Source organism: Podarcis vaucheri (genome assembly GCF_965113315.1).
Source record: "Podarcis vaucheri genome assembly, chromosome: 13".
In the NCBI taxonomy this organism is placed as follows: Eukaryota; Metazoa; Chordata; class Lepidosauria; order Squamata; family Lacertidae; genus Podarcis; species Podarcis vaucheri.
The window spans coordinates 53,376,210-53,401,641 of NC_138751.1; the positions used below are offsets into that span (position 1 = coordinate 53,376,210).

Sequence of the window (25,432 nt, forward strand, 5' to 3'; positions counted from 1 at the left end):
AGCCCTGGAAATGTATAACACACTCTTTTGCCTCCATAGATTTTACTGCTACTGTTGCTATGAATTATTATTATTATTATTATTATTATTATTATTACTCCTTTATGTATATGCCACTCATCTCCTCTGGGCCTCGGAGCTCCTCCTACCTTCACAGTTCCTTCTCATGATGGCTGATGGGCACATTTGTCTTGGCAAGTCCTTCACCATCATCTGACAGGCATCCCTCTTGCAGGCCACTATAAGGCTTGCTTGCAAAGCAGCACTTTGTGACATCAGCTGGCAAAGATGGGCCAGGCTGCTGGGTTGTCAGGCAGTTGAATTAAGAATAATGAAATGGGGGGGGGAGTCAAAGTGTGCTGGGATGAGGCCCCCGTGGGTCAGGCCAGAGGGTGCTGTTGGGGTGTGTGGTTGTGCCTCCCTTTGTTCTGCATCTTGCTCCCCCGCCTTTCCCACTTCCTTTGTATCTGGGATTGGACCTCCTTATTGACAAAGCAGTAGAGGACGCTCAACCACATGGTTCTCCAAAGGGGGGCAGGTAGCAGTTGCTCCCAGCCTGGCCTAGATAGACCAAGGATGGAGCCACCCAGGGGCCTTTTTAGGCCATAGCTCAGCGCACGTGGAAGGCCACAGGGTCAGTCCTCAGCATCTCCAGCTGAGGCTTGGGAATTTCTGATCCCCTGGTGAGCTGCTGCCAGCCAGGCCAGAGGAAGGCAGTCTGGAGCTCCCGGGACCCGGGATCTGGCTCCTGAGGCAGCTGTCTATGCAGCCCAGTGGGTGAGGTCTTCTGCCAGGCAAAGGGCCAGGCGCTTTCCTGCTTATTCACCTCTGGCGACTGAACACTCCGTGGCCGAGCTTCAATCTGTCTCTCTGTGTGCCTGTGTTGGGTTCGCACAGCGAGTGTGCAAGTGGTTCTTGCATCCTTAGGACCAAAGAATTGTGGAGTTGGAAGGGACCTTGAGGATCATCTAGTCAAGGAAGATGCAGCTGCGCCAGAAGGGGATCGAACCTGCAAGCTGGGCCTTCTCATCCCCACACCTGAAGCCAAGCAGGGAGTTGAGTCAAGGCCCTTCTGGGTGCCCGGAAGATGCTCTGCCACTGAGCCACAGCCCCTCCCAAACAGAAACACAGGAAGGGGATTTTGACCCTGGATTGCTCCTTCTACCTCAGAGTAGAAGACAGCCTCCAGATTAGGACTGGAGACCACCCTTTCCCCCTAGATGTTGCCCCAATTGGTTCTTTTGTTATATTATATTATATTATATTATATTATATTATATTATATTATATTATATTATATTATATTATATTATATTATATTATATTATATTATATCATATATCATATCATATCATATATTATATTATATTATATTATATTATATTATATTATATTATATTATATTATATTATATTATATTATATTATATTATATTATATTATATTATATTATATTATATTATATTATATTATATTATATTATATTATATTATTACAATACACATTGAATTCCCTAAAACAATCCCCGTGCCTTGGAAATGGAGAACCGTTGGGTGTTGAGGGTCCCAGGATTGTGCCTTGCCTTCAAGGGGGCCGCCTGGGAGATGGGGCTTGGTCCTGCTCAAGCTCAGGAAGGGATTCCCCTCAGATCAGATTGGCTCAGGCATATCTGAGAGGAGCCAGCAGATGTAGCAACAGCTAGACTGGGAGCAGCTGGCAGGACCAGAGAACACCGGTCCTAAAGGATCTACGGTGGCTCCCAGTACGTTTGCTAGAACAATTCAAAGTGTGGATTCTGTATACCTGAAGAAGGGTTGCCAGCTGCTCCTTAAAAAACAGAATTTTAAAATCCCATCCTTGACAGAAACTTAAAAGGATAGGGATCAGGCTGCAAAACCTTGTTTTGAGCAAGTCCAGCCATGAAGCTAGCTGCCTCCCCTCCCTTTTCCCCACTTAAGAAAGAATCAGGCATGAACATGGGAACTTTAAAAATAAGCTCTATTTACTTTATAAATCATGCATCGGTTCACATCAATAGTGGCATTAAAAACTGTGCAGGCAAAATAGTGTTATACATTTGCCGGAGACACACACACCCCCTCCCCGCAAACCACAGAAATACACAAAAGGTAGATTTTTGATTAATTGGGATATCAATGAAAGCACAGGCTGCACAACTGTGCCAGACAAGGAATTCCTGGGCTGACTTTTGCAAACCAGGCTGGCCCGTCTAGCAAAGGGCAAATCTCTTAACACACCTGAGCTTGCTGGGCACACGACCCAAGGGGAAGTGGGGATGAGCCCCAAAGGTATGGTGGGTGCACAGTCTATCATTTCAAGGGAAAGGTCTCTAGCAGGCTTTAGCTTACACGGGGCAGAAACGTAGTGAGATTTGTTTTGCATTATTTCTCTGCACCATCACTGCGTGTGACCCTTTAAAAAGAGGTTCCTTAAACTCTTTAATTTGAGGCAAGGAGGCAACAGCAAAAGGCTGAGGGTCCAGGGTGGTCCCCTGAGTCCTGCTGAAAGACAGAAGTCAGGATCTGTCAATTTAGACTTCTGGGTTCCCTGGCATTTCCCATATGTATCCTCTGGGACAACACTGCGCCTCTACCACCAGTGGCTATTCCTGGTCTCAGTTCGCGTGTGACGCTACAGTTCCCAGGTGGACGCAGAGCACAACTGCGAGCATTAAAACCTCAGCAGCCACCAACAATTTCATGCTCTGCGAGTTTGCCCAGCAGCATGGTGTGGCGATTGGGGAATCTGCAGACAGTGAGAGCCCATTCACATGAGAGCCCATACTGTATCCTGCTTCCTCCACAGGGCCAGGCCTCCAGGGATGAGGCTCCAGATCCGGCACCCGGGATGAAGAACCAAACAACATCCTGGCGGTTCCCGGCTGACGTCCCTCGCACCTCTTCCCCACTGCCCCTTTTCCGTGCGGACATGGCTCCTTCCCGACCCTGTTTGGCGCAGAAGCAGCAGCCAAAGTTTCCACCCATCAAAAACACTTATTCTGGAGCCGGGGGAGAATTTGGCTGCTGCTTCTGTTCTAGGCCGGTCGGGATGGAGCCCAGACACCCGAACGGAGCAGGTCAGGTTGGGGCAGCTTATAAGATCAGGTAGGAGGAAATGCCCCCTTCCCAGGCCCCCCACTGTCCAAACTGTGCTAGCGTGGCTGGGAGCTAGGAGCCTGCTGATGTCTCCGTTTTCTTTGCAGGGAGGGAGCCTTTCCCCAACATATACTTTGTTCTGGACAAATCCCTGGAGAGACGTGACGACCCTCAGGTACTGGGGCAGAGGGAACAAAGGGGTCCTGCCATAGTTTTTGGCCCACCACAGCCCATTCTCATATGATGTCCTGCTTCCTCCACAGGGCCACATCTCCAGGGATGAGGCTCCAGCACCTGCTCCAGGGACGAAGAATGAGATACCATCGTGGCGGTCCTTGTGGAACTTCTTTTGGGGGGTCATCAAAAAGGGGCAGTAGTTTTTCATCCGCCCCAGCCCCTTCTCATCAGATGCTTCCTGCTTTCTCCACAGGACCACGCCTCAAGGGATGAAAAACCCTAGCACCTAGAATCATAGAATCATAGAGTTGGAAGAGACCACAAGGGCCATCGAGTCCAACCCCCTGCCAAGCAGGAAACCTCTTCCCCACTGCCCCTTCTCCATGTGGGCATGGCTCCTTCCCGGTCCTACTTGGCGCAGAAAGAGGAGCCAAGGTTTCCCCCCATCAAGAACAACTCAAGAGTTATTCCGGAGCCGGGGGAGACTTGGGCTGCTGCCTCTGTGCCAAGCCGGCCGGGACGGAGCCCAGACACCCGTACGGAGGAGGTCAGGTTGGGGCAGCTTATTTTTTTATATATATAAAATTTTTTTATTGGTTTTACAGTTTTTTATGAACAATACAAACAAATAAAAAGACAAACAAACATGTATACTTTCATATCCTTTTTTTCATAACCCTCGCTTCTCGGACTCATAACCCTCGCTTCTCGGACTCCCCCAAACCTCTCCTTTCTGAATTCGAAACTTCAAAATTATTTCAGCAAATGCCCCCTTTCCCAGGTCCCCCCCCCCCGCCTGCCCCAGACTGGGGCTATCGTGCCTGGGAGCCAGGCGCCTGCTGATGTCTCCGTTTGTTTTGCAGCGAGGAGAAGGTTCAGCCTGGGAGCCGCTGCATCCCGGGACGGACTGAAGCCCAGACAAAGGCCTCTCACCCCAGAGGTACTGGGACAGGGGGAAGGACAAAGACCCCCGTACGGACGCAAAGTGTGGAAAGGCTCAGAGTTCAGGTAGGGGGAAATGCCAATTGAGTGCTGGTGGGGGGGGGGGAGGAGCAGGCCTGTCTCTCCCCAGCCCCTCGTCCCCTCCTTCCAAGCCAGGGGTCTGTCCATTATGTGCCCAGGCAGGAGCAGCGATCGTTGGCAGCCAGTGGGGACGTGGGCAGCCTGGCAGGGGTGCTTGTTCTGTCCCCCTCCCTCCCTGGGTCAGCTGGCCAGACACCCTCGCCAGCACTCAGGCTGTCCCTACAAAAGTTTGGGGCTGCTGCTCCCCCCGGGGGCCCTATGTCTCCACCGCAGGAAGGCCCTGTCTCCCCTGGCTTGCCTGCCCATGGGCTGCTGCCGGGCTGCTCTGTGCCAAACAAGGGAGGGAGCTGGGAAGGCAGACCTGGGGGGGGGCAATATTGAGGTATGTTGTGACCTTGTGTGGCAGGGGAAGTGATTCCCAGTGCTCTTGCTAGCTGGAGGAGGAAGGTCTGATTTAGAGATCCCTATAGTTTTATGGAGAGGGTTTCTCTGTGGTCCACCTGGCCAGGACAAGGAGTGGGATCCTCTGTCAAGGCTGCGCTGGGGCAGTTTTAGGACGGCATGAGTGGGGCGCTCACGCTGGGCACCACGCTGCAGAGAGGGCTAAAACTATGTGGAAGAACAAGAGGGAGGGGTGCCAAATCATAGGGTGGTACAGGCAGGGCTGTAGCTAGGGGGTGGTGAGGTGGGCCCCCAACAGGTGAGGGGTGGGGCACAAAATGGGCTCAAAAATATGTCCATAAATATGTCTAAATATATAGAGGGTAATAATAAATATTATCATCTATATATCTATCTGGAACTCCTCCAAGCAATCAGAATAACAGCTTGTTTCTTCCTCAGGCAAGAGGCCGCCAGAACGAGGGGGGAAAGGCTCCCACTTCAGGTAAGTGGAAATGCCTACTGAGTGCCCCATATTTTAGGAATGCTTCCTTCCCGTGTCCCCCCTCCCTCATGCGCCAGACTGGTGCTATCATCTGGGATCCAGGCGCTTGCTGGTTCCTCCGGTTTCTCTGCAGGGAGGGAGCCTTTCCCCAACGTTTACATCGTACTGGCGAAATCCCTGGAGGGACGTGGCGAACATCAGGTACTGGGACAGCAGGAAGGGGTCCTTGTGGAACTTCTTTTGGGGTTCATCAAAAATGGGGCAGTAGTTTTTCATCCGCCCCAGCCCCTTCTCATCAGATGCTTCCTGCTTCCTCCACAGGACCACGCCTCAAGGGATGAAAAACCCTCCCACCTAGAATCATAGAATCATAGAATCATAGAGCTGGAAGAGACCACAAGGGCCATCGAGTCCAACCCCCTGCCAAGCAGGAAACCTCTTCCCCACTGCCCCTTCTCCATGTGGGCATGGCTCCTTCCCGGTCCTACTTGGCGCAGAAAGAGGAGCCAAGGTTTCCCCCCATCAAGAACAACTCAAGAGTTATTCCGGAGCCGGGGGAGACTTGGGCTGCTGCCTCTGTGCCAAGCCGGCCGGGACGGAGCCCAGACGCCCGTACGGAGGAGTACAGGTTGGGGCAGCTGATAAGATCAGGTAGGAGGAAATGCCCCCTTCCCAGGTCCCCCACCCTCCTGCCCCAGACTGGGCTATCGTAACTGGGAGCCAGGCGCCTGCTGATGTCTCCGTTTGTTTTGCAGCGAGGAGAAGGTTCAGCCTGGGAGCCGCTGCATCATGGGACGGACTGGAGCCCAGACAAAGGCCTCTCACCCCAGAGGTACTGGGACAGGGGGAAGGACAAAGACCCCCATAGGTAGGCAAAGTGTGGAAAGGCTCAGAGTTCAGGTAGGGGGAAATGCCAATTGAGTGCTGGAGTGGGGGGGAGAGCAGGCCTGTCTCTCCCCAGCCCCTCGCCCCCCTACTTCCAAGCCAGGGGTCTGGTCATTATGTGCCCAGGCAGGAGCAGTGATTTTTGGCAGCCAGTGGTGACGTGGGCATGGGCAGCATGGCAGGGTGCTTGTTCTGTCCCCCTCCTTCCCTGGGTCAGCTGGCCAGACACCCTCGCCAGTGGGTATACTTTGTTCTGGCCAAATCCCTGGAGAGACGTGACGACCCTCAGGTACTGGGAGGGAGGGAAGGAAGGAAGGGGTCCTTTGAAACAGGTTTGTGGAGTTGTAGGAACACTGTCCCCTTTGGCTGTTGCCCAAGCCGCCCTTATAAAAAGAACAGGTAAGAGGAAGGAAAGATTTGCATGGGGAGGGGAGAACACCCTACAAGTTGAGTGTCAACAGAGAATGGAAGAACCTTCCTGCATGAGAGGAGAAAAGAGATGGTCTCGTCCGGAAGTGGATTCCTCCACAGGGCCACGCTTCCAGAGAATGGTCTCCATCGCCACTTAGAATCATAGAATCATAGAATTATAGATTTGGAAGAGACCACAAGGGCCATCGAGTCCAACCCCCTGCCAAGCAGGAAACACCATCAGAGCACTCCTGACATATGGTTGTCAAGCCTCTGCTTAAAGACCTCCAAAGTAGGAGACTCTACCACACTCCTTGGCAGCAAATTCCACTGTCGGACAGCTCTTACTGTCAGGAAGTTCTTCCTAATGTTTAGGTGGAATCTTCTTTCTTGTAGTTTGGATCCATTGCTCTGTGTCCGCTTCTCCGGAGCAGCAGAAAACAACCTTTTTCCCTCCTCTATGTGACATCCTTTTATATATTTGAACATGGCTATCATATCACCCCTTAACCTCCTCTTCTCCAGGCTAAACATGCCCAGCTCCCTTAGCCGTTCCTCATAAGGCATCGTTTCCAGGCCTTTGACCATTTTGGTTGCCCTCTTCTGGACACGTTCCAGTTTGTCAGTGTCCTTCTTGAATTGTGGTGCCCAGAATTGTGGTGCCTTCTTGTGGTGCCTTGAATTGTGGTGCCTTCTTGAATTGTGGTGCCACTTCCCAAGCTGATGGACAAGAGCCAAACTCCGTCATCTGTGGCATTCCAGTCTCGCATTTCTGGATTGACTCCCAAAATATATGAACTGGAGAGAGCGATCACATGCACCAGCTCCTTGATTAAGCACTTCTCTCAACATTTGAACTTTGATGTGAGTAAGCAGGTCTCAAGGTGACTTCTGGACTAAGGCTTAATGCTGAAAATTCAGATTACTATTTTCATAGGGCCACGCTTCCAGAGAATGGTCTTCGTCGCCACTTCCCACGCTGATAGACAAGAGCCAAACTCAGTATTCCGTGACATTTCCGTCTTGCTTTTCTGGATTGTAAAGTCCTTTCATGTCGCTGGAGGAATCTATGCTACTCAGTGCCTTGCATGTTTTCTCGGATGTCCTGGTTGCTGTCTGAATGTGTCCTTCCCTGAAAGCGGAGAGCGGCATGACTGGCACATGTTAAAACTAAACAAAGAAATTAGAGCAACTGGTTGCTTTCAATATGCCAACGATCAAATAATATTTCATAATAAACAGTGTTAAAAAGAAAAAAAACAAGCTGTTTTCTTTCCTTCTCTGCCTTCCCTGACTGCTACTGGGAGCTCTGCTTAAGAAGGCTGGAGCCAGCTGGTTTTCATCAGCGCTTTCTTCTTGGAGTCCTTGAAGCCGCAGGTGAAGTCACTCCCCCTTTTACCCTGTCAGGCTGCTGCTCAGCAGGTGAAGCAGATCCCTGCCCCATGACACTATCCCCCTCCCCACGGTGCGCCTCCACCTGCTGGGTGGGTGCCGGCTTTGGGGGAGCACAATGGTGGAAGTGATGGACCAACCGGGGGGAGGGGAGTATCTTCCCAGAAGGATTTTCCATGAAGGCCATGAAATTGGCTGTAGAACCCAAATCTATCATCTTCTTCTTTGGCGATCACTCGTAGCCGAGTAAGATTGTCTTCCACGAACATGGTCTTAAGAGTGAGTCCATAAGTGACTGTGGAGGCCAATTCTGGATCCACACGTCCTTCCACAGTGGGGACATAGGTTTCTGGTGGGAGTTGATCACGGTGAGGGTTTGCCAAGCGTGCCTTCCTCTTAGCTCGTTTCTCCCTTTTGCCCTGAGTTCGAGTGTCTTCAGAGTCCATGACACCGTTGGTAAAGGCTGTTCTCCAATTGGAGCATTGGCAGGCCAGCATTTCCCCATTGTTTACACAACATTTCTTTTAGATCTGCCTTGAGAGAGTCTTTAAACTTCTTTCGTTGACCACCAGCATTACATTTCTAACTTGCTTGGGAAGATGATAATCAGGCATAGCCCAGGTCTGTTAAGCTGCTTCCCAGGTGTTTTCAGAGGGTGGTGTGAGGCATCTGGGCATTAGGAATACAAGCCAAGCCCGGCTCTGTGGCCATCCAAAATTGAGGTTATTCTGTTCCTGGGCAGCTGGCAGAGCCCCTCTTCGCTGGGCATGGGACTGCCACATTCCCCGGCCTCCCCAGGAGACTCACAGTCCCTCTCTTTGTCTCTGTTCCTTTTTGGCCACCGTCAAACGACTCTCATACTGATCCTAAGCTGAAGAGCTGCCCACCCCAGCTGACCTCCTCCCTCCAGAACCCACCGCTCTCAACTGACTCTCAACTGCCTCCCCCCCAACATTCAAACTCCCTTTCAAACTCTCCTCCAATCGTCTCTCTCTCCCAGAATTCCACTCTCTCTCTTCCCCCCTCCCTCCCTGCTTGACATTCCCTTGGGAATCCAAATAGAATGACCTTAGTTATCATATTGTTATAGATTGAGGGGGGATCCCACTAAACCCTAGAATTTAATCAATGGTAGGATTTGGGATTATTTGGGACGCTGCAGAGGAATTCCTGGGCTGCCCTATGCAAACGGTCCTGGCCAAGCAAGGGCCTTTAAGAAACAATTCAAGGACAAGGAGAGCCTAACTGGAAATGCAAAAGAAGTCCTTTTCCCTTGCCCTGCTGTGTGAACAGAGACGGGATGCAGGATAATGGTGTGTGGTGAGGAAATGATCCCTAAATGATCCTGGGAATTGTAGTTTGTCAGGGGTTCTGGGAATTGTAGTTCTGCGAGAGGAAAGCCGCAAAGCACAGGATAATTGGGGGGATGTCATGTGCTTTAAATGCTCATTGGATGCACTTTAAATCATAGGACCATAGAATTGTAGTGTTAGGAGGGACCCCGAGGGTCATCCAGACCAACCCCCTGCAACGCAGGAATCTCAGCTCAAGCATCCATGGCAGATGGCCATCCCACCTCTGCTCAAAAACCTGCAAGGAAGGAGAGTCTACTGCCTCCTGAGGGATTTCTTCCCACTGTCAAACAGCTCTTGCTGTCAGAAAGTTCCTCCTGAAGTTGAGTCGGACTCTCCTTTTTGTAGCTTGAAGCCATGGCTTCAGGTCCTGAGGGCTTCTGGAGCAGGAGAAAACAAGCTTCCTCCCTCCTCCCTGTGACGGCCCTTGAGATATTGACAGGGCTGCATGGCGTGGCTCTCATATCCATGTCCGGAGGGACAGAGCAAAACATCTCTCTCTCCCCTTTTTCCACCCCAGGAGAAATTGCAAGGGGTCAGTGCATCTGGCTGGTAAGAAGATGGTTGGAGTTTGGGACCCAGCCAGGGCTGGCAGTGGGCAGGATCCCGGCATTCTCTGGGGTTGGACTAGATGACCCTTGGCATCCCTTCCAACTCTACCATCAGGCAGCTAAAGGAAGGGGCAGGGAAGCAAGATGCAGAACCAGGGGAGGCACAACTACACACCCCAACAGCACCCTCTGGCCTGACCCACGGGGGCCTCATCCCAGCACACTTTGACAACCGCCCCCCATTTTATTTTTATTAATTCAGCTGCCTGGCAACCCAGCAGCCTGGCCCCTCTTTGCCAGCTGATGTCACAAAGTGCTGCTTTGCAAGCAAGCCTTATAGTGGCCTGCAAGAGGGATGCCTGTCAGATGATGGTGAAGGACTTGCCAAGACAAATGTGCCCATCAGCCATCATGAGAAGGAACTGTGAAGGTAGGAGGCACTCCAAGGCCCAGAGGGGAGATGAGTGGCATAGAATCATTATTATTATTATTATTATTATTATTATTATTATTATTATTAGCATCATCCGTCACTGTTGCCTGTGACTTGGCTCACTGGCTTGACTTGTCCACAGCTCTTGACAGCTGGGCAGGCCCTCAGCTGTGATCCCTACATTATATTTACTGCTGTGAATATCTGGTTGGGTACAAGATTGAACCATATGGCCTTTCCATGCCTCTATTCTCTGAAATCTAAGGCTGTGGAAACCTCTCATCTTGAAGTCACAAGGCCATTCCATTAAATGTAAACCTACAGACTCATTTTCCATTTAAAAAAATTCTAGATCATTTCAAGGAGAATTTCTCAAAGTTTTGGGATCTTGCCTCTGTGTGGGATGGGTTTTAACAGGAAGGAGAGTATATGTGAATTGAAATTAATCCCTCCAGATACCCACAGGTGTTGATGAATTGAAGGTAGAGTGAATGTTGGGGGGGGCAGTTGAGAGTAGTGAGTTCTAGGATGCACTTGGTGGGGGATCTGAAACTGGGCAGTTACTTGGATGTTGTTCTGGGGGGAGGGGAGCGCAGAAGAGAAAAAAGTGAGGCCTTCAGTCGCCTTGCTCATTTCGCTCGGTATGTACAAAGCCAATGTGCAGATGGGAAACCTCTTTTGGATTTTGAAAGTCCAGCAAATTTTAAAAGACGGCGCAGTGCCATTAGCAAGGTCACAGTTGGGTCTTGGCCAACAAGAAAAAGAGGAGCAACAGGACTGGTCAATCAAATGTGCACTATTGGCCCCTCTAGGCCTCCTATACTTCCTTGTAAGGGGGTAAAAAAAGCTTTTTATCTTCTGGGTCGGTGGATGGAGGCGCCAGAACCCAATCCAGCCCACCGGGAGGTGCCTCGTTCCCCCACACCAGAGGCAAGAGATGCAGACAAAGGGGCTGGTAGGGGAAACTGCCTTATTATACTGACCGTGGGTCCACGCCTTGTTCGGTGTGTGGTCTACGCCGGCAGGGCTCTGCAGGAATTCAGGCACCAGCATCTCCCAGCCTTATCTGGATGGAATCTGGGCCCTTCTGTCTCCAAAGGAGATGCTCCACCAAGGAGCCACTTTTTAAAGGAGGACCATAGTTGTTACGTTCCCTATGAGGTGGTGGCCTAAGGCATGCCTCTCCCCAATGGCTGCAGTTCCCCCGAAACGTAGGAACCGCCGCCTTCACAATAGAGCTTGTCAAATCAGAGAGGGTGTGTGTGTGTGTGTGTGTGTGTAGTTGTTATGCGGCTTCCCCCTGAGTCCATTCACACCCTTGACATTATGGCAATACTGCAAATGCTGCTTAGAAGACAGTAGGATAAAACCGCAAGGTTCTTTTTGTTTTTGTTTCAAGTGGAGGAATCTGACTTAAAAGAATCTTGGGGAAAGTGCTGCTGCCCAAGCCTCCCTTGTGCAAGGAACAGGTAAGAGGAAAGAAAGATGTGAAAAGAAAAATTTCTAGTCTCAACGGGAAAATATGGTATATTTAGAGCTGCAGCTTGTCGTGGGACAAGGCAAAGTGGGCCGTGTTTGCTGCACGGCAAGATTGCAGAGTCCCCTCCCCACAAGAGACAGTCTCTGCCTCTCTCTCTGTGCCATCTCTGGGATGCATGGAATCAGATGGTGGGCCTTGGGTTGCTCATCCCAGCTGTCAACTGCCTGGCCATGGTTGTCCAAAGGGGGGCAGGTAGCAGTTGCTCCCAGCCTGGCCTAGAGAGACCAAGGATGGACCCACCCAGGGGCCTTTTTAGGCCATAGCTCAGCGCACGTGGAAGGCCACAGGGTCAGTCCTCAGCATCTCCAGCTGAGGCTTGGGAATTTCTGATCCCCTGGTGAGCTGCTGCCAGCCAGGCCAGAGGAAGGCAGTCTGGAGCTCCCGGGACCCGGGATCTGGCTCCTGAGGCAGCTGTCTATGCAGCCCAGTGGGTGAGGTCTTCTGCCAGGCAAAGGGCCAGGCGCTTTCCTGCTTATTCACCTCTGGCGACTGAAGACTCCGTGGCCGAGCTTCAATCTGTCTCTCTGTGTGCCTGTGTTGGGTTCGCACAGCAGGAGTGCCAACGCTTCTTGCATCCTTAGACTCAAAGATTCAGAGAGCAGGAAGGGACCTTGAGGGTCATCTAGTTCAACCCCCTGCAATGCATGAAGATGCAGCTGTGCCAGAAGGGGATCGAACCTGCAAGCTGGGCCTTCTCATCCCCACACCTGAAGCCAAGCAGGGAGTTGAGTCAAGGCCCTTCTGGGTGCCCGGAAGATGCTCTGCCACTGAGCCACAGCCCCTCCCAAACAGAAACACAGGAAGGGGATTTAGACCCTGGATTGCTCCATCTACCTCAGAGTAGAAGACAGCCTCCAGATTAGGACTGGAGACCACCCTTTCCCCCTAGATGTTGCCCCAATTGGTTGTTATGTTATGTTATGTTATGTCATGTCATGTCATGTCATGTCATGTCATGTCATGTCATGTCATGTCATGTCATATCATATCTTTATTATATTATATTATATTATATTATATTATATTATATTATATTATATTATATTATATTATAACAATACACATTGAATTCCCTAAAACAATTCTCATCTTAAGTCTGCATTACACCTCCTGCAGTCCTGCATCACTTTTGAGCTTTTCCATCATGCCCACTTTCCCTCCCCACTGCACCCCACCCTGTTACTCTGCTTCCCCTCCAGTTCACTCAGGGAAACATTCCTGGGTATTCCCAAGTCTTATTCACCACGCTGTGACTTTGCAGGTGGTGCTGATAAAGATATCCCCGAATGGCAGCTTCATTTCTTTGCCCACCCATTCCTGCTTCCACACAGCTGCAAGATGTCCAGGAATCAGCATCCCAGAAGCTGCCTGCTTCTTCTTGCACTGCTTCCCAATCAGCGTCCCTCTCTTTACACACGAGGTGTCCACTGCAGCCCTTCCCTGGGCACAAAGCAGCAAGCCATCTTAGCTGTGTTGCCAGGGGGTGAGATTCCTTTCCCGGCCAGAAGAGTAAAAGCAGGCGGAAGTTGGGCAAATAAATAAATAAATATTAATATTTTTAAGATGCTTGAATGGAGTTGAGGAGACTTCTGGCTGAAGAAAAGCACTGCTGCTCCCTGCAACCATCCTGATAGAAGAAGCACTTCAACATCCCGTTCTGGGTTCCTAGGAAATGGGTGTGAGGAAGCTGCCGGTTCCTCATCCCTGTTCTAAAAAGCAGATATCTCCCCCCCCCCATGATCCGGGGAACTGTAGTTTGTTAGGGGCTCTGGGAACAGCTCCCATTAGCAGAGATCCGTGGAGTCCTAGGAACTCAGTCATGAGGAGGAACCAGGAAGGAAGGAGGAGCTCTGATGCCCCGTTATTGAGTTGGGGAGGGACCCCGTGCCTTGGAAATGTAAAACCGTTGGGTGTTGAGGGTCCCAGGATTGTGCGTTGCCTTCAAGGGGACGCCTGGGAGATGGGGCTTGGTCCTGCTCAAGCTCAGGAAGGGATTCCCCTCAGATCAGATTGGCTCAGGCATATCTGAGAGGAGCCAGCAGATGTAGCAACAGCTAGACTGGGAGCAGCTGGCAGGACCACAGAACACCGGTCCTAAAGGATCTACGGTGGCTCCCAGTACGTTTGCTAGAACAATTCAAAGTGTGGATTCTGTATACCTGAAGAAGGGTTGCCAGCTGCTCCTTAAAAAACAGAATTTTAAAATCCCATCCTTGACAGAAACTTAAAAGGATAGGGATCAGGCTGCAAAACCTTGTTTTGAGCAAGTCCAGCCATGAAGCTAGCTGCCTCCCCTCCCTTTTCCCCACTTAAGAAAGAATCAGGCATGAACATGGGAACTTTAAAAATAAGCTTTATTTACTTTATAAATCATGCATCGGTTCACATCAATAGTGGCATTAAAAACTGTGCAGGCAAAATAGTGTTATACATTTGCCGGAGACACACACACCCCCTCCCCGCAAACCACAGAAATACACAAAAGGTAGATTTTTGATTAATTGGGATATCAATGAAAGCACAGGCTGCACAACTGTGCCAGACAAGGAATTCCTGGGCTGACTTTTGCAAACCAGGCTGGCCCGTCTAGCAAAGGGCAAATCTCTTAACACACCTGAGCTTGCTGGGCACACGACCCAAGGGGAAGTGGGGATGAGCCCCAAAGGTATGGTGGGTGCATAGTCTATCATTTCAAGGGAAAGGTCTCTAGCAGGCTTTAGCTTACACGGGGCAGAAACGTAGTGACATTTGTTTTGCATTATTTCTCTGCACCATCACTGCGTGTGACCCTTTAAAAAGAGGTTCCTTAAACTCTTTAATTTGAGGCAAGGAGGCAACAGCGAAAGGCTGAGGGTCCAGGGTGATCCCCTGAGTCCTGCTGAAAGACAGAAGTCAGGATCTGTCAATTTAGACTTCTGGGTTCCCTGGCATTTCCCATATGTATCCTCTGGGACAACACTGCGCCTCTACCACCAGTGGCTATTCCTGGTCTCAGTTCGCGTGTGACGCTACAGTTCCCAGGTGGACGCAGAGCACAACTGCGAGCATTAAAACCTCAGCAGCCACCAACAATTTCATGCTCTGCGAGTTTGCCCAGCAGCATGGTGTGACGATGCAATAATTGGGGAATCTGCAGACAGTGAGAGCCCATTCACATGAGAGCCCATACTGTATCCTGCTTCCTCCACAGGGCCAGGCTCCAGGGATGAGGCTCCAGATCCGGCACCCGGGATGAAGAACCGAACCACATCCTGGCGGTTCCCGGCTGACGTCCCTCGCACCTCTTCCCCACTGCCCCTTTTCCGTGCGGACATGGCTCCTTCCCGACCCTGTTTGGCGCAGAAGCAGCAGCCAAAGTTTCCACCCATCAAAAACACTTATTCTGGAGCCGGGGGAGAATTTGGCTGCTGCTTCTGTTCTAGGCCGGTCGGGACGGAGCCCAGACACCCGAACGGAGCAGGTCAGGTTGGGGCAGCTTATAAGATCAGGTAGGAGGAAATGCCCCCTTCCCAGGCCCCCCACTGTCCAAACTGTGCTAGCGTGGCTGGGAGCTAGGAGCCTGCTGATGTCTCCGTTTTCTTTGCAGGGAGGGAGCCTTTCCCCAACATATACTTTGTTCTGGACAAATCCCTGGAGAGACGTGACGACCCTCAGGTACTGGGGCAGAGGGAACAAAGGGGTCCTGCCATAGTTTTTGGCCCACCACAGCCCATTCTCATATGATGTCCTGCTTCCTCCACAGGGCCACATCTCCAGGGATGAGGCTCCAGCACCTGCTCCAGGGACGAAGAATGAGATACCATCGTGGCGGTCCTTGTGGAACTTCTTTTGGGGGGTCATCAAAAAGGGGCAGTAGTTTTTCATCCGCCCCAGCCCCTTCTCATCAGATGCTTCCTGCTTTCTCCACAGGACCACGCCTCCAGGGATGAAAAACCCTCGCACCTCTTCCCCACTGCCCCTTCTCCATGTGGGCATGGCTCCTTCCCGGTCCTACTTGGCGCAGAAAGAGGAGCCAAGGTTTCCCCCCATCAAGAACAACTCAAGAGTTATTCCGGAGCCGGGGGAGACTTGGGCTGCTGCCTCTGTGCCAGGCCGGCCGGGACGGAGCCCAGACACCCGTACGGAGGAGGTCAGGTTGGGGCAGCTTATATTTTTTTTATATATAAATTTTTTTTATTGGTTTTACAGTTTTTTATGAACAATACAAACAAATAAAAAGACAAACAAACATGTATACTTTCATATCCTTTTTTTCATAACCCTCGCTTCTCGGACTCATAACCCTCGCTTCTCGGACTCCCCCAAACCTCTCCTTTCTGAATCCCAAACTTCAAAATTATTTCAGCAAATGCCCCCTTTCCCAGGCCCCCCCCCCGCCTGCCCCAGACTGGGGCTAGCGTGGCTGGGAGCCAGGCGCCTGCTGATGTCTCCGTTTGTTTTGCAGGGAGGAGAAGGTTCAGCCTGGGAGCCGCTGCATCCCGGGACGGACTGAAGCCCAGACAAAGGCCTCTCACCCCAGAGGTACTGGGACAGGGGGAAGGACAAAACCCCCATAGGTAGGCAAAGTGTGGAAAGGCTCAGAGTTCGGGTAGGGGGAAATGCCAATTGAGTGCTGGAGTGGGGGGGGGAGCAGGCCTGTCTCTCCCCAGCCCCTCGCCCCCTCCTTCCAAGCCAGGGGTCTGTCCATTATGTGCCCAGGCAGGAGCAGCGATCGTTGCAGCCAGTGGGCATGGGCAGCCTGGCAGGGGTGCTTGTTCTGTCCCCCTCCCTCCCTGGGTCAGCTGGCCAGACACCCTCGCCAGCACTCAGGCTGTCCCTACAGAAGTTTGGGGCTGCTGCTCCCCCCGGGGGCCCTATGTCTCCACCGCAGGAAGGCCCTGTCTCCCCTGGCTTGCCTGCCCATGGGCTGCTGCCGGGCTGCTCTGTGCCAAACAAGGGAGGGAGCTGGCAAGGCAGACGGGGGGGGGGCAATATTGAGGAATGCCCCAGCCCATCTTCATCAGATGCTTCCTGCTTTCTCCACAGGACCATGCCTCAAGGGAAGAGGCTCCACCGCCTGCTCCCGGGACGAAGAATAACAGACCATCGCAGAAAAACCCTCGCACCTAGAATCATAGAATCATAGAGCTGGAAGAGACCACAAGGGCCATCGAGTCCAACCCCCTGCCAAGCAGGAAACCTCTTCCCCACTGCCCCTTCTCCATGTGGGCATGGCTCCTTCCCGGTCCTACTTGGCGCAGAAGCAGCAGCCAAGGTTTCCACCCATCAAAAACACTTATTCTGGAGCCGGGGGAGAATTTGGCTGCTGCTTCTGTTCTAGGCCGGCCGGGACGGAGCCCAGACACCCGAACGGAGGAGTACAGGTTGGGGCAGCTAATAAGATCAGGTAGGAGGAAATGCCCCCTTTCCCAGGCCCCCCCCCCGCCTGCCCCAGACTGGGGCTAGCGTGGCTGGGAGCCAGGCGCCTGCTGATGTCTCCGTTTGTTTTGCAGGGAGGAGAAGGTTCAGCCTGGGAGCCGCTGCATCATGGGACGGACTGGAGCCCAGACAAAGGCCTCTCACCCCAGAGGTACTGGGACAGGGGGAAGGACAAAGACCCCCGTACGGACGCAAAGTGTGGAAAGGCTCAGAGTTCAGGTAGGGGGAAATGCCAATTGAGTGCTGGTGGGGGGGGGGAGCAGGCCTGTCTCTCCCCAGCCCCTCGTCCCCTCCTTCCAAGCCAGGGGTCTGTCCATTATGTGCCCAGGCAGGAGCAGCGATCGTTGCAGCCAGTGGTGACGTGGGCATGGGCAGCCTGGCAGGGGTGCTTGTTCTGTCCCCCTCCCTCCCTGGGTCAGCTGGCCAGACACCCTCGCCAGCACTCAGGCTGCTCCCCCCGGGGGCCCTATGTCTCCACCGCAGGAAGGCCCTGCCTCCCCTGGCTTGCCTGCCCATGGGCTGCTGCATGTTTGTTCTGTGCCAAACAGGAGAAGGAGAGATGTGGAAGAGTGAGGAAGGGAGGGAGCTGGGAAGGCAGACAGGAGGGGGAGTGAGAGAAAATATTGAGGGTGATGTACCCCAGAAGAACATTATTGGGGATGGCCCATGGGACCCCTGTCCTCTAGAGTGGATGCCTATGCCGGATATCTTAAAGAATACAATGTCCTTCTTCCTTCCCACATCTCAGACATCTTTGACACAGAAGCACCAGCCAAAGTTTCCTCCCATTAAAACAGCATCTCAACTGATTTCAGAGAGCGAGGAGACTTTGGCTGCTGTGTCTGAGCTAGGCTTGCTGGGATGGAACTGAGACACCCATACAGAGGCCAAGTGGGGAGAGCTTATACGATCAGGTAGGAGGAAATGCCCCATCCCAGGTCCCCCCCCCCGCCTGCCCCAGAGTGGGGTAGCGTGGCTGGGAGCCAGGCGCCTGCTGATGTCTCAGTTTCCTTTGCAGCGAAGGAAAAGTTCAGTTGGGGAGCCGCTGCATCCCGGGAGGACTGGAGCCCAGAAAAAGGCCTCTTGTCTCAGGGGTAATGGGAGAGGGGGAAGGAGGGCAGCCTTAGGAAACACAGCGCCATGCCTCCAGGGATGAGGCTCCAGCTCCCAGGATGAAGGACCAGAGGACATCCCTGTGATTCCTGGCTGCCAACCCTCGCACCTCTTCCCCACTGCCCCTTCTCCGTATGGGCATGGCTCCATCCCAGCCCTATTTGCCACAGAAGCAGCAGCCATAGTTTCCCCTAATTAAGACAGCAACTCCAGCTATTTCAGAGAGGGAGGAGACTTTGGCTGCTGCTTCTGAGCTAGGCCAGCCGGGACGGAGCCCAGACGCCCAAATGGAGGCCAAATTTGGAGAGCTCATAAGATCAGGTAGGAGGAAATGCCCCTTCCCAGGTCCCTCCCCCCACCCCGCCTCCTGCCCCAGACTGGTGCTAGTGTGACTGGGAGCTAGGCACCTGCTGGTGTCTCAGTTTTCTTTGCAGGGAGGGAGCCTTTTCCCAACATTTACCTTGTCCTGCCAAGTCCCTGAAGAGACGTGACGACCCTCAGGTACTGGGAGGGAGGGAAGGAAGGAAGGGGTCCTCTGAAACAGGTTTGTGGAGTTGTAGGAACACTGTCCCCTTTGGCTGTTGCCAAAGCCACCCTTATAAAAAGAACTGGTAAGAGGAAGGGAAGATTTGCACGGGGCTGGGAGAACACCCTACAAGTTGAGCGTACGTGTTCATGCTGTGGATGCGTTTCTGAAAACGGCTTATGCTAAGAAGACAGGTTTGGGAACTGGAGGCCCTCTTACAGGTATTTCTCGACTACCGCCCCCTTTGTCCTTAACCGCTGTCCTTTTTCTCCTGCTTTTCAGACAAACACCCAGGTGGCCACGCTGCAAGTTCCGCACCTTCCAGACCAAGTCTTAGTCCCAGAACCATTTTCATTTGTTGGTTTGAAATATTTTTCATTAAAGATTTTCTTAGTTTGCGAAAGTACGTGAATTATCTCTTTTTTCAAGTTGAGTTTGGTCTGTGATAGCCCATTCACAAGTTCAGGGATTCTTCGCTCGAAGCAGCCCTTAGCCTAGAGTTCTGCCATGCTTCAAGGATACCTTCTTTCTTCCAGGATCTCCTTTCTCCACCGCTGTGGCTCCTGCAGAAGCACTCTGTGTAAAAAGAACAGATAAGAGGAAGGAAAAATTTGCATGGAGCTGGGAGAACACCCTACAAGTTGAGTGTCAACAGAGAATGGGAGAAGAACCTTCTTGCATGAGAGCAGAAAGGAGATGCTCTCGTCCAAAAGTGGGTGGGCCAAGTTTTCTTGGGGAACAATGTCAGGGCAGGAGCAATGGGCATCCATTCCCCACCTCTGCCAGGAGGACACCAAGTCCTTCCTTCACAGGGCCATGCTTCAAGAGAATGGTCTCCGTCGCCACTTCCCAAGCTGATGGACACAGAGTGAAACTTCTCTTCCGTGGCATTCCAGTTTTGACTTTCTGGATTGTATTGTCCTTCCAAGTTGCTGGAGGAATCCATGCTACTCAGCGCCTTGCATGTCTTCTGGGATGCCACGCATGCTGACTGAATGTGCCAGTCCCTGACAAGAGGAGAAGGGCATCACTGGCTTAGGTTAAAGCTCAATGAAGAAATTGTAGGAACTGGTTGCCTGTGATGTGCCAATGATTAAATAATATAATGTGATAAAGATTGTTAAAAAGTAAAACTAACAAGCAGTTTTCTTTTCTTCTCTGCCTTCTCTGCCTTTTGCTGGGAGCTCTGCTGAAGAAGGTTGAAGCCAGCTGGTTCTCATCAGCGCTTTCTCCTTGGAGTCTTTGAAGCTGCAGGTGAAGTCACTCCCCCTTCTTCCCCTTCAGGCTGCTGTTCAGCAGGTGAAGCTGATTTCTGCCCCGTGACACTATCCCCCTCCCAAGGTGCGCCTCCACCTGCCGGATGGGTGCAGCCTTTTGGGGAGCACAATGGTGGAAGTGTTGGATCAACCGGACGTTGGGGGAGCATGGACATGCAAGGCATCTTCCCCTGAGGATTTTCTATGAAGTCCATGTCAATGAAAATGGCCATAGTCCTCCAATTTCTCTCATCTTCTTTGGCGATCACACGTAGCCGAGTAAGATTGTCTTCCATGAACACAGTCTTAAGAGTGAGTCCATAAGTGACTGTGGAGGCCAATTCTGGATCTACACATCCTTCCACAGAGGGGACATAGGTTTCTGGGTGGGAGTTGCTCACGGTGAGGGTTTCCCAAGCTCTTAGCTCGTTTCTCCCTTTCGTCCTGAGTTCGAGTGTCTTCAGAGTCCATGACACCGTTGGTAAAGGCTGTTCTCCAATTGGAGCGTTCGCAGGCCAGCATTTCCCGATTGTTTACACAACATTTATTTTAGATCTGCCTTGAGAGAGTCTTTAAACTTCTTTCGTTGACCACCAGCATTACATTTCTAAGTTGCTTGGGAAGATGATAATCAGGCATAGCCCAGGTCTGTTAAGCTGCTTCCCAGGTGCTTGGAGAGGGTGGTGTGAGGCACCTGGGCATTAGGAATACAAGCCAAGCCTGGCTCTGTGGCCATCCAAAATGGTGGTTATTCTGTTCCTGGGCAGCTGGCAGAGCCCCTCTTCGCTGGGCATGGGACTGCCACATCCCCCGGCCTCCACAGGAGACTCACAGTCCCTCTCTGCGTCTCTGTTCCTTTTTGGCCACCATCAAACAACTCTCATACTGACCCTAAGGTGAATAACTGCCCAGCCCAGGTGACCTCCTCCCTCCAGAACCCACCGCTCTCAACTGACTCTCAACTGCCTCCCCCCCCAACATTCAAACTCCCTTTCAAACTCTCCTCCAATCGTCTCTCTCCCCCAGAATTCCACTCTCTCTCTTCCCCCCTCCCTCCCTGCTTGACATTCCCTTGGGAATTCTGATATCATTACCTCAATTACCCTATTACACACAATGTTGTTATAGATTTTTGGGGGACATCCCAGACCCTAGAAATTGATAAATGGTACAAATTTGGGATTATTTGGGATGTGAAGGGAGAAATGCAAGCTGCAGAGGAATTCATGGGCTAGCCTGTGCAAAAGGACCTGACCAAACTAGGACCATTAAGGATCAGTTGCCCAGAGGTGTGGACAAAGACAATGGATTTGGAAGGGGGCCAGACTGCCACACAATTTCTGTTCTCATCCTGAAGCAAAGTCGCAGCCCTCGCTGGTGTATGGTAAGGCAAAACCCAAACAGACTGTCACATCCCCGAGTACCTGGTTCAACTATCTAAAACTCTCCCCAAATGAATTAGCAACTCCGCCAAGTCCAAACCACCCCCTTAAGTCCCCAAGAGCTATGGATAATCATTCCCTTATGCAGCAGATGCCTATCGACAAACTTAATGGGAGTGTTTTTTTAGATGTAAAGGGGTCACTGGACACCGTGGATCCAACAAATCTACACCATGGAGGGACAGAGAATTAAAGCTGCTGTCCTGGAACATTGCAGGATGGCGCGCAAAGAAAAACAATCAACAGCTTTCAATGTTCCTTAAGCGATTCGATATCATCCTCCTGCAGGAGACCTGGCACAGCGACCCAATTCTGTTCAATGGGTATTCTTGTCACTCCCTATTTGCTACTCCATCTGTGAGGGGAGGTAGGCCTAGTGGAGGTTTAGCTAGCCTTATCTCCACAGAGCTTGAACATTCCTTAAAAGCCCTCCCAAACTGCAATTCACTCGCCACGGCAGTCCTACTCAAATTTAAGAGAGATGCACTGGTAGTGGTCAATGTCTATCTGCCCCCCTGCCAAAAAATCTATAGTGAAAGCTAACTGGGCAGAGTTAGAGGCATTTCTAGAGTCCATAGAATCTTCCCACCCTTCTACACCGATTATAATTGGGGGGGATTTCAACGCCCGTATGGGAATTGATGACAACAATCTTTATAGCCAATATAATCAGATTCAGGACCCTGAAAGTCCAACCGAAGCAGGTGTTTCACGACTTTCTAAAGACAATAAATGCAACTTCTCAGGGCTATGTCTAGCCCAGGTCGCAAAAAGAAGGGAGCTGATGATAATAAACGGTAGTAAGGAAGAGGATCGCCCAGGGGAGTATACCCATTTTTCAAAGATGGGAGGAAGTGTGATAGACTATATTCTGATATCAAGATTCGCCTATAACTCTGTGTCAAAGTTTCAAGTGGGACATAACACCGAAAGTGACCATCTCCCACTAATTCTAGCGCTCAATGGCCCATCGTTTAACAAACCCACGGCTAACCTTTACTACACCCCCATCGTTAATCTGGGATCACTGGCCCCCAGAAGAATTAAATGGACCCCTATGCTCAATACAGAGCTAACTCATCTCCTCCATTCGGAAGACGTGAAGACCATCTACACAGCCATTGTATCAGCTAATACCGGGGGAAAGGCCATGGACTCGTTCAACGAGTTATTAGCAAGACTAAAGACCTTTCTAACAACTGAGATACTTAATTCTGTTACAAAGCGGGCAAAGGATCAAGAGAGATGGTTTGATTTGGAGTGTAGACAAGCAAGGAAACGTTTGAGATCAACCTACCGGAATTACAGAAACACCGGAGCACCCTTGCTATTTATGGCTTACATCGATTTAAGACGAAACTATAAACAGCTATTAAAGGCAAAAAAACAAAAAGCCGAGAGATTGGCCTGGTGTAACTTAGTGAAGGCCTCGAATGAGAAAGATTCAACCTCCTTCTGGCGTACCATTAGGGGGCTCCTGGGCCAAGAGCAGATTGGTCCCACATGTACTGTAGAACCCCAGGAGTGGATGAAATATTTCCAAACCCTCTTCTTCGACGACAAAGCTCAGAACAATGATCCAAGTGCCTACTCTGAGAACTTACCATATTGGCCTCCTGTCTCCATAGAGGAGGTGGGGAACCTAATTGCCCAACTGAAAAACAATAAAGCCCCGGGCATAGACCACATTCCAGCAGAGCTCATGAAGAACAACATCAGTTGGTGGGCTCCTTTAATGGCGTCAATATTCACATACATCGATGCAACAGGCATAATCCCTGGCTGCTGGACAGAGGCAGTAATCATCCCAATCTATAAAAAGGGTCCTATGGCAGATCCAGCGAGCTATAGACCCATTAGCCTCCTTACTATCCCCAGCAAATTGTATGCCAAACACCTCCACATCAAACTAATTGACTGGATGGAAACGGAGGCAGTTCTGGCAGAGGAGCAAGCCGGCTTCAGACAGGGCAGAACAACAATAGACCATTGTTTCGTTTTAGCACATCTCATTGATAAATACGCCAATAAAACACGTGGGACTCTATACGCAGCATTTATTGACCTGAAGGCGGCCTTTGACTCGATCTCACGAGTCAAACTTTGGGCTAAACTCAATGTTACCAACATTGATAAAAGATTACTATTCTTGATAAAAAGCCTATATAAAGACTCCAAGTTATATGTAAGAACCTCAGTAAATGGGCAACTAATTGGCCCTGTACCAGCCACCAAAGGAGTCAAGCAGGGCTGTATTTTAGCCCCGGCCTTATTCAACTTATATATAAATGACATGGTCAAATACCTAACATCCCCGGAGTTTCATGCCCCCAAACTGGCCGAAAAACCAATTTCAGTACTCCTCTATGCGGACGACGCGGTTCTCTTATCACGAACTAAAGTAGGCCTCAAAAGGCTACTAAGAGATTTCTCAGCCTACTGCAGGAGAGATCAATTGGTGGTTAATCACCAAAAAACCAAAGTCATGGTCTTCGCTAGGAGACACAGACATCATAGATGGGAGATGGACAATCAGCCAATAGAACAGGTCAAAATTTTCAAATACCTAGGAGTGGTTTTCCAGTCAACAGGGGCCTGGGAGGCCCATCATAAATATGCTAGGGAAAAAGCATCTCAAAGTGCCAAAATACTGTCTCGCTTTTACTTTACGAAAGGGGGCAGACATATCCCAGCAGCTTTGGAGGTCTTTCAAGCAAAACCCTTGGCGCAATTACTCTACGGGGCCCAAATCTGGACAGGAAACCATTGCCGCACACTTGAAACGGTCCAGTCTAAATTCTTAAGACAGATTCTAGCCGTTCCACCATGTGCACCAAATGCGGCCCTACGGCTGGAGACTGGCCTCCTCTCCGTCGAAACCCGAACCTGGCTAAGAACATTTAACTATTGGCTTCGCTTAAATTTAAACCCATCCGGACTACTACCTCTAGTAGCACGAGATGCACATAGGAGTCGGTGGTCCAAAGTAGTGCATCAAAAACTACTTATATGTGGCCTCCAAGCACAGCATCTCCTGAAAATGGGTCTCCCCAAGGCAAAAACTATTATTGATCAGCGCATGAAGGATATTGAGCAGCAAAATAATCTGGCCTATATTAAGAAATTTAGTGCTTGGTACGCTTATCTGCCTCCCTCCCACTTTGATTTTCGGGCACCTTATTTGTCTACCTTAACCATTCCAAAACTCAGACGGGCCTTCACACTGGCCAGACTAAATATGTTACCCTCGGCTGTTCTTGAGGGTAGATATCAAGGAACTCCATTCGAGAACCGGCTCTGCCCCTGTGGAGCTGGCTGCGTGGAGACTGTGTCACACGTCCTCTTGTCTTGCTCCCTATATAAAGATCTCAGGGACGAGACCATCGCGCCACTCCTGTCTGCCATCCCGGGCCACTCTTGCGAAGCCAAGCTGTTCTCACTCCTGGCCGACCAGAACGGTTTGACAACAGAGAAGGTTGCCAAATTTGTCGAGAGAGCAATGAGATTGAGAGCTGCTACCTGAGTGACATTAGCGTCGTCGCCCAGATTCCTCTCCTAGGATTTTACTATTATTATTGTTATGTTTTGCTACTATTATTTTGTCCCCTAAAATGTATTTTATATAATTGACTTTTTAGTTTTATTTTGTGTGTGTTGTATTGTTGTTTTATTGCTATGGCCGAAGGCTGACGCAAATAAAGATTCTTATCTTTCTTATCCTGAAGCAAAGTTATAAACCAGAGGTACTATTTCTGGGTTAGCGGAGTCTGTAACCTGAAGCGTCTGTAACCCGAGGTACCACTGTACCTGGGTGTGAGGTGACAGGAAAACTGAGGCTAGTGTGGAATCCAACTTGGGAAGATTGGCTGCCCTGTTGTGGGCGACAAGTCCCTCTTGGAAGGACTTTGCTGT

The 25,432-nt window shown here is 50.8% G+C and overlaps 1 protein-coding gene and 2 long non-coding RNA genes across 11 annotated transcripts in view; 2 read left to right on the forward strand and 1 right to left on the reverse strand.

The window, feature by feature from the left end:
- Nucleotides 1-1,978: 1,978 nt before the first annotated feature.
- Nucleotides 1,979-2,696, reverse strand: LOC309516110. Its single transcript, XR_014212779.1, has 2 exons — nt 2,557-2,696; nt 1,979-2,490 (listed from the first exon to the last, which is right to left on the reverse strand). It is a non-coding gene; the product is annotated as an uncharacterized lncRNA (long non-coding RNA).
- A 2,515-nt stretch (nt 2,697-5,211) lies between these two features.
- The window catches only part of LOC309516348 (uncharacterized protein), a 28,004-nt gene continuing 7,783 nt past the window's right edge, over nt 5,212-25,432 (forward strand). For 2 of the 9 annotated variants that reach the window (XM_082195172.1, XM_082195171.1), the window contains exons 1-2: nt 5,665-5,852; nt 15,352-15,419. In XM_082195172.1, coding sequence (XP_082051298.1) covers nt 5,669-5,852; nt 15,352-15,419 — 252 coding nt within the window. In that variant the 5' untranslated portion in view covers nt 5,665-5,668. Of the gene's footprint in view, nt 5,403-5,664; nt 5,853-15,297; nt 15,420-17,106; nt 17,152-25,432 lie in introns of those variants that run through there. The other 7 variants (XR_014212813.1, XM_082195181.1, XR_014212814.1 and 4 more) reach the window with 6 other exon arrangements.
- Nucleotides 18,206-19,873, forward strand: LOC309516396. Its single transcript, XR_014212877.1, has 3 exons — nt 18,206-18,277; nt 19,359-19,534; nt 19,635-19,873. It is a non-coding gene; the product is annotated as an uncharacterized lncRNA (long non-coding RNA).